Source organism: Coregonus lavaretus (genome assembly GCF_964263955.1).
Source record: "Coregonus lavaretus genome assembly, chromosome: 39".
In the NCBI taxonomy this organism is placed as follows: Eukaryota; Metazoa; Chordata; class Actinopteri; order Salmoniformes; family Salmonidae; genus Coregonus; species Coregonus lavaretus.
In genome coordinates, this window is record NC_140026.1 from 21,688,681 (window position 1) to 21,697,891 (window position 9,211).

At 43.3% G+C, this 9,211-nt stretch overlaps 1 protein-coding gene across 1 annotated transcript in view; it reads right to left on the reverse strand.

Moving 5' to 3' along the window:
• Positions 1-8,981, reverse strand: part of LOC311113014 (serine/threonine-protein phosphatase PP1-beta catalytic subunit) — a 28,256-nt gene extending 19,275 nt beyond the window's left edge. Inside the window, exon 1 of the mRNA XM_084156132.1 lies at positions 8,784-8,981. Coding sequence (XP_084012258.1) covers positions 8,784-8,835 — 52 coding nt within the window. The 5' untranslated portion in view covers positions 8,836-8,981. The remainder of the gene's footprint in view (positions 1-8,783) is intronic.
• Between the last annotated feature and the right edge of the window lie 230 nt (positions 8,982-9,211).

Consider the following 9,211-nt stretch of genomic DNA (forward strand, 5'->3'; position numbering starts at 1 on the left):
ATTGGTGAAGTGTCGTGGTGAATGGCCGTCATTGTGGAGCAAGAGAAAGTAACAGGGGAGAGGGAGAGAAAATAGAGAAAGAGAGAGAGTGATGGATGAAGAGCGAGAGAGAGAGCGAGCGAGAAAAAGCATGTGTGCCAGAGGGAGAGAGATTAGAGAATGAGAGCAGTTTATCTGAAAAGCTCTCGAGCTGAAAAGCCTCCATGAGCCCAGTGCTGTTCCATGGCTGGTGCCAGGGGGAGACGCTCCGCGCTGCCCGCCCCGGGCCACACACACAGGCACCCCCATTGTTGTTTCCATAACAGTGGAGCGCCACCCTCGCTGTCATTGCTCAACATCAATCCATCCTCTACCCCTTCACAGAGAGCACCATCATACCCATCAACAAAAATAACAACACCTAAAGAAACATAGCTATACTCTGTATACTGTACTGTACTGTGCTCAGTTTAGTAATGGATTTGGACACAACTTGTGATCCATGAGTGTAATTTATATGCGTACATTTTCATGTAGATCTTCCATTGACATCAACGCAAGATTACAAGTAAGTAAGGATCTCAAGTAGGTTTTGGTTCATTTAGAATGACCCAAACAGCATGGCTGCGTCCCAAATGGCACCCTATGGGCTCTGGTCAAAAGTGCTGCACTATATAAGGAATATGGTGCCATTTGGGACATAGCCCATAGCTGCACTGTGCCCCACAGTGAAGGCTCTATCAACTCAACTCAGTTCACTTAATGAATAGAAAAACGCCCCTCTAATACCCTGTAAACAAGAATAACACAAAATGACTCCAGCTCTAACTGCAGGTTGCCATGCTCATGTATGGCGAAATGGTGTTGTTTGTGCCCTATAAAAAAAATCGGTAAAAAGGCCATGGGCCACCTGTGATGGCAACGAGACAGAGAGGCTGCTGTTGGGATGTTGTTGGTAAGCTAGGGCATGTGGGCATACAGAGAGAGAGATGGGGGCGAGAGAGAGAGAGAGAGAGAGAGAGAGAGAGAGAGAGAGAGAGATGGGGGCTAGAGAGAGATGGGGGAGAGAGAGAGAGAGAGAGAGACATGCAGTGGAACAGTTAGTGCTGGCTCCCTTGCATATTACACACATACTAATAAAGCTAACGAGAAGAAGAGAGGGGGAGATGTAAAACTGAAACAAACATAAAAACACACAAGATGAAAATTAATGGTGGTATAGGAAACTGGTGGTATAGGAAACTGGTGGTATAGGAAACTGGTGGTATAGGAAACTGCTCAATTACATTTTGTCCTCGGATATGCTTTCCTAGCAGGCATGCACCAATGGCTGGAATTCCAATTACTTGCTTTCATGCTCACGTTCCTGTACAAAACTAGGCACTAAATAACCCAGATAGAACAGTGTGACAAGAGAATATAATGTATATGTATGGTATGGAGAATGAGAGAGACCCCCTGAGAGATAGAGAGTCCATCTATCAGAAGATCGTACTATACTGTTGGAGGCCAGTGGCTTAGGGACAGACTGACAGTAAAGCAGATGGAACAAATGTCAAACAACCTCGGTTCTTGTGTGTGTGGCCGTGACATCAAAGACCACAGGCATGGGACTGATGTAAACAGTTCATCACACACACATAGAAGCACACACGGCCTCACGAAGAAGCACACACGCGCTTGAGAAGAAGCACAGACAACGCCGGAGGACGGCTTATAATAATGGCGGGAACAGTCCCATGCCTGTGGTCTTAGAACCGAGGTTGGAAATCACGTGTTTGATGTATTTTATATCATTCCACTGATTCCGCTCCAGTCATTACTACGAGCCCGTCCTCCCCAATTAAGGTGCCACCAACCTCCTGTGACAGACAGAAACACACAGACATGCACAGACAGACAGAAACACACAGACAGAGAGCAAAGTAGCTTATCTTAAAGTATTGTTAAATTGCTCCTGTGGCTTTCTTCACCTCCACATAATAGGGCCAGAAGTCTTTCTCTATTCATAAAACAGGAGGGAGAGCAGACAATACTCTTGTCACTAGATCAGCTAGGCAGCTATGCAGTAGAAAGACAGGCTCCCCCTGCTCTTGCCTATTGCCTGTCACCATCAACAAACCACAATGTGTCTGTCTGTCTGTCTGTCGATGAGATGGATAGATAGATATACAGAGCTATGAAAAAGTATTTGCCCCCTTTCTAATTTTCTCTACTTTTGCATATTTGTGATACTGAATGTTATCAGATCTTCAACCAAAACCTAATATTAGATAAAGGGAACATAAGTGAACAAATAACACAACAACTACATATTTATTTCATAAACAAAGTTATGCAACACCCAATTCCCCTGTGTGAAAAAGTAATTGCCCCCTTACACTCAATAACTGGTTGTGCCACCTTTAGCTGTAATGACTCCAACCAAATGCTTCCTGTAGTTGTTGATCAGTCTCTCATGTCGCTGTGGAGGAATTTTGGGCCACTCTTCCATGCAGAACTGCTTTAACTCAGTGACGTGTGGGTTTTCAAGCATGAACTGCTCATTTCAAGTCCTGCCACATCATCTCAATTGGGATTAGGTCTGGACTTTGACTACGCCATTCCAAAACTTCCAATTTGTTGCTTTTTAGCAATTTTCATGTAGTCTTGATTGTGTGTTTTGGATCATTGTCTTGCTGCATGACCCAGCTGCGCTTCAGCTTCAGCTCACAGACGGATGGTCTGACATTCTCCTGTAGAATTCTCTGATACAGAGCAGAATTCATGGTTCCTTCTATTAAGGCAAGTCGTCCAGGTCCTGAGGCAGCAAAGCATCCCCAAACCATCACACCACCACCACCATGCTTGACCTTTGGTATGATGTTCTTACTGTGGAATGCAGAGTTTGGTTTTCGCCAAAATGATGGTCGGATTTGTGTTTATCGTCGAAGGAATGAGCGTTAAACCAAGGCCTGTACTCTGGAGCGGGATCATTTTGGAGGTGGAGGGTCCGTCATGGTCTGGGGCGGTGTGTCACAGCATCATCGGACTGAGCTTGTTGTCATTGCAGGCAATCTCAATGCTGTGCGTTACAGGGAAGACATCATCCTCCCTCGTGTGGTACCCTTCCTGCAGGCTCATCCTGACATAACCCTCCAGCATGACAATACCACCAGCCATACTGCTCGTTCTGTGCGTGATTTCCTGCAAGACAGGAATGTCAGTGTTCTGCCATGGCCAGCGAAGAGCCCGGATCTCAATCCCATTGAGCACGTCTGGGACCTGTTGGATCGGAGGGTGAGGGCCATTCCCCCCAGAAATGTCTGGGAACTTGCAGGTGCCTTGGTGGAAGAGTGGGGTAACATCTCACAGCAAGAACTGGCAAATCTGGTGAAGTCCATGAGGAGGAGATGCACTGCAGTACTTAATGCAGCTGACGGCCACACCAGATACTTACTGTTACTTTTGATTTTGACCCTCCTTTGTTCAGGGACACATTATTCCATTTCTGTTAGTCACATGTCTGTGGAACTTGTTCAGTTTATGTCTCAGTTGTTGAATCTTGTTGAGGTAGATAGAAGTGGGTATATGTGAGAGAGAGAGAGAGAGAGAGAGAGAGAGAGAGGGGTAGATAGAAGTGGGTATATATATATATATATATATATATATATATATGAATGAGAGAGAGAGAGAGAGAGAGAGAGAGAGAGAGAGAGAGAGAGAGAGAGAGAGAGAGAGAGAGAGAGAGAGAGAGAGAGAGAGAGAGAGAGAGAGAGAGAGAGAGAGAGAAGAGAGAGAGAAAGAGAGAGACAGATTGATAGAAGTGGGTATATGTGTGTGTGTGTGTGAGAGAGAGAGAGAGAGAGAGCGAGAGAGAGAGAGAGAGAGCGAGAGCGAGAGCGAGAGACAGACAGACAGAGACAGAGACATATAGAAGTGGGTATATGTGTGTGTGAGAGAGAGAGAGACAGAGAGAGAGAGCCAGATTGATAGAAGTGGGTATATGTGTGTGTGTGAGAGAGAGAGAGAGAGCGAGAGAGAGAGAGAGACAGATTGATTGAAGTGGGTATATGTGAGAGAGAGATAAAGAAGAAAGAGAACAACAGATGTGAAGCATAAGAGGCAATTTCCAAAACTGTGCAGTATGCTGCTGCTGTGTGTTTCTGTTTGTGTCACCAGAAGGGGTGTGTGGGTAATTCCTCAGAGGGGGACAGCTGCGTCTGTTTACATTTAATGAGGGATCAGAGGGGGGTTGGGAGGAGGGAAGCTGAGGGGCACTAGGGCTCACGTTAAAGAGGTGAGGCCACGATTTGAGGGAGTAACCCGGAACCTCCAACCCTGGGACGTGTTCATTAGGTGTGTGTGTGTGTATATGTGTGTGTGTGTGTGTGTGTGTGTGTGTGTGTGATGAGGGTCTATCCATGGCCCAACTTTTTGATTGCACCCCTATTAAAAAGGGGTAATCTGCTATTGGTACATCCATTTTTAGACGTTTAAATTAATGATAAATACCCATTGATTCTTGAAGAATAGGACTTATAAATGCCTCAAGAGCTTAGTTCAACTGTTATACTCCATCATAACCCAATGTATGAACTGGTTTGAAAACAATGTAATGGTAAACAAACACTGTATAGCCTCAAAACATGGTTGAAACTATAATTTTGACATCATGGACGTTCAGTCCTTACATCCATAGCTCCGTCTATGAATTTAAGAGTGGTTACATTTATCCAGCCCCATCCCTCAGCTGTTTACCAAAACAGTGGCAGGGTGACCGAGTTGTTGTAGTTTGAACTGCGGATTGCACCTTTATGGCTTGACAGTGTTTTTCCTGCCAGCAGGAGAGAAAGTGGGCCAGCAGTAGTGCATAAAGTTAGCTCTCCTAATTGTCCTCCTGCTAGGTCTCTGGTGGGACACACACACACAGACCTGGAAGCCTTTAGGACCAGATCAGGCCAATTTCCCCATCGGAGTTTCCTCAGTGCTACGGAGTGCTTGGCCAAAAATGCAGCCTGCCTCTGGCTCAGTCTCTGGGCACAACTGGCTCTGTTCTGCAGACATCCATCCTCTCCACTACTGGCTCTCTCGCTCTCTCTCTGTTTGTCCAGAGACTACATTCCACTAAATGTGTGTGCGTGTGTGTGTATGTGCGTGTGCGTGTGTGTGTGTGTGTGTGTCCGTCCATCTGTTGGTCTCTGTGTGTGTATTCAATGTTTGTACATCAGTACTTTGGTCCATATACAGGTTTACAAAACACATAGGAAGAACACTATCTTTGACTTTCGTTCATAAGAGCACATAGCCACACCTATCTGGAAATCCCTTATTTAGCCTTGCTTCAGTGAGACATCATCCCTAGCTAACTCTGCTCATAACACTGGCTATGGGCACAATAGGCTTTCTTTGAAAGAAAGAAAAAAGGTTACCTACCGGGTCAGGAGTACTTAAGAATATTATTATTGATGCAGTAGCTTTAAGGTTAAAACTCTAATGCTGTGTTGCATTAATAATACAAAATCTTAGAATAAAATACGATTTTTTTTGCCATGTTTAAGTAATCAGCTTCTTAACTTTAGGAAAGAACTGCCAAAATGTAACCTTCTGAACAAACAGGGACTTTCCAAATGGCTGAGACTTAAACTCTGTGTAGATATGATGCACCTTACAGTGTGAAAAGTGCCTACTTTTGAACAGGGAAGCCTGTCCATCACACTGTGGCTAGTACTAAATCATTGCCATGCTAGAAGGAGAGCACAACCCTCCTTAAATTCTTTATGATGACTATACATAAGGTCATTTCCCAACTTCCTTAGCGATATAATACTAGGCATCTGACTCAGAGTATATTCAGTGTATTATAAGCATTATATGGTGATATAGGCAAGCATTTTTTGAAGGGTTCTTTGCAACAGTTGAATAGGTATATCAAGTTCAAAAGTCCAACAATTGTTCGTTTTTTTATTACGTTTTTAAAAGATATTTGGTGGTTTGCTTCTATGTTGTCCTTTTAGTAGGAAGGCTACTTCAGAAAGAGACAGTAACTTACCTAATTATGTAGGCTAGACTGTTCACTTTTCTGCACATCAAAACAAATCGATATCTATATCGATTGATTGGGGTTCTACCTCTTATCATATGTGAGTAGCAGTAGTGTAAACTACTTAAGTAAAAATACTTGAAAGTACTACTTAAGTAGTTTTTTGGGGTATCTGTACTTTACTATTTATATTTTTGACTACTTTTACTTTTACTTCACTACATTCCTAAAGAAAATTATATACTTTTTACTCCATACATTTTCCCTGATACCCAAAAGTACTCGTTATATTTTGAATGCTTAGCAGGACAGGAAAATGGCCTAATTCACACACTTATCAAGAGAACATCCCTGCTGCCTCTGATGTAGCAGACTCAATAAGCACATGCTTGGTTTGTAAATTATGTCTGAATGTTGGAGCATGTCCCTGGCTATCCATAAATAAAATAAAACAAGAAAATGATGCCAACTGGTTTGCTTTATATACAGTGAGGGAATAAAGTATTTGATCCCCTGCTGATTTTGTACGTTTGCCCACTGACAAAGAAATGATCAGTCTATAATTTTAATGGTAGGTTTATTTGAACAGTGAGAGACAGAATAACAACAAAAAATCCAGAAAAACGCATGTCAAAAATTTTATAAATTGATTTGCATTTTAATGAGGGAAATAAGTATTTCACCCCCTCTCAATCAGAAAGATTTCTGGCTCCCAGGTGTCTTTTATACAGGTAACGAGCTGAGATTAGGAGCACACTCTTAAAGTGAGTGCTCCTAATCTCAGCTTGTTACCTGTATGAAAGACACCTGTCCACAGAAGCAATCAATCAATCAGATTCCAAACTCTCCACCATGGCCAAGACCAAAGAGCTCTCCAAGGATGTCAGGGACAAGATTGTAGACCTACACAAGGCTGGAATGGGCTACAAGACCATCGCCAAGCAGCTTGGTGAGAAGGTGACAACAGTTGGTGTGATTATTCGCAAATGGAAGAAACACAAAAGAACTGTCAATCTCCCTCGGCCTGGGGCTCCTTGCAAGATCTCACCTCGTGGAGTTGCAATGATCATGAGAACGGTGAGGAATCAGCCCAGAACTACACGGGAGGATCTTGTCAATGATCTCAAGGCAGCTGGGACCATAGTCACCAAGAAAACAATTGGTAACATACTACACCGTGAAGGACTGAAATCCTGCAGCGCCCTCAAGGTCCCCCTGCTCAAGAAAGCACATATACAGGGCCGCCTGAAGTTTGCCAGTGAACATCTGAATGATTCAGAGGAGAACTGGGTGAAAGTGTTGTGGTCAGATGAGACCAAAATCGAGCTCTTTGGCATCAACTCATCTCGCCGTGTTTGGAGGAGGAGGAATGCTGCCTATGACCCCAAGAACACCATCCCCACCGTCAAACATGGAGGTGGAAACATTATGCTTTGGGGGTGTTTTTCTGCTAAGGGGACAGGACAACTTCACCGCATCAAAGGGACGATGGACGGGGCCATGTACTGTCAAATCTTGGGTGAGAACCTCCTTCCCTCAGCCAGGGCATTGAAAATGGGTCGTGGGTGGGTATTCCAGCATGACAATGACCCAAAACACACAGCCAAGGCAACAAAGGAGTGGCTCAAGAAGAAGCACATTAAGGTCCTGGAGTGGCCTAGCCAGTCTCCAGACCTTAATCCCATAGAAAATCTGTGGAGGGAGCTGAAGGTTCGAGTTGCCAAACGTCAGGCTCGAAACCTTAATGACTTGGAGAAGATCTGCAAAGAGGAGTGGGACAAAATCCCTCCTGAGATGTGTGCAAACCTGGTGGCCAACTACAAGAAACGTCTGACCTCTGTGATTGCCAACAAGGGTTTTGCCACCAAGTACTAAGTCATGTTTTGCAGAGGGGTCAAATACTTATTTCCCTCATTAAAATGCAAATCAATTTATAAAATTTTTGACATGCGTTTTTCTGGATTTTTTGTTGTTATTCTGTCTCTCACTGTTCAAATAAACCTACCATTAAAAGTATAGACTGATCATGTCTTTGTCAGTGGGCAAACATACAAAATCAGCAGGGGATCAAATACTTTTTTCCCTCACTGTATGATTTGAAATTATTTATACTTTTACTTTTGGTACTTAAGTATATTTTAACAATTACATTTACTTTTGATACTTAAGTATATTTAAAACCAAATACTTTTAGACTTTTACTCAAGTAGTATTTTACTGGGTGACTTTCACCTTTACTTGAGTCATTTTCTATTAAGGTATCTTTACTTTTACTCAAGTATGACATGTGGGTACTTTTCCCACCACTGGTGAGTAGAGCGGTTATTGACCCAATACTCCGTTTGTTTTCCTAAAATAGCCTATATCCTTTAATTCAGCCTGACAGTAACAGTCTGTATATAATTCCAAACAAACACTTTAGTTTTGCAACTTTGTAAACATTTAACAAAATTCATCATTTGTCAGATTGTAACTATTTAGAATGAAATTATTTTCAAATTATTTAATCGGCAACCGTAACCTTTGATTTACAACTGTAACATCCAGCAGAGTGCAAATATTAGTGGCAGAAAGAGGGGATGTTAAACGCATAGGTGTGCCTGTGTTTGTGATAACTGACGGCTAGTCCTATACACTCAAACTCTGGGCGCTCCTTCCCTCGAACCACGGCCTCCTGTTGTAAACTAACCACTACAAGGACAGTGTTTTAGACCACAATGCAATGGCCAGCGCCTTGATTTGAAATATGAAATAAAGAATATAAAGGCTTTGATTAACTCACCCTCTAATAGCCGGGCGATCAGCGAGTCGACGTCCAACTCCCCCTCCGCCATTTCTGTAGTGGGTGCTGCTGTCAGACAGAGCTCTCTCCACTGCTCACTGCTGCCACAGACCCTGGCAGGCACCGCCTGAACACCGCCGCCGCCTCACAGCTACGGAATGCACGCTCCTGGGTCTCTACGCCCGAATTTTAATTGGTAATGGGAGGGAACCAAAATGTATTATATAAGCCTATATAAGCCTATATAATGCAACAGGTTCATGATAATAACACCGTTCCAGTATGAACATGTAGGCTAATCATAATAGGTGTAGGCTAGTGTATGTGTTATAGATCAATAGCAATGCAGTCATAGCCTAATTATCATATTGAATGAAATCCAATATGCCCAAAGCCCATGCGTAATATTCAGTAAGGTAGGCTATAGG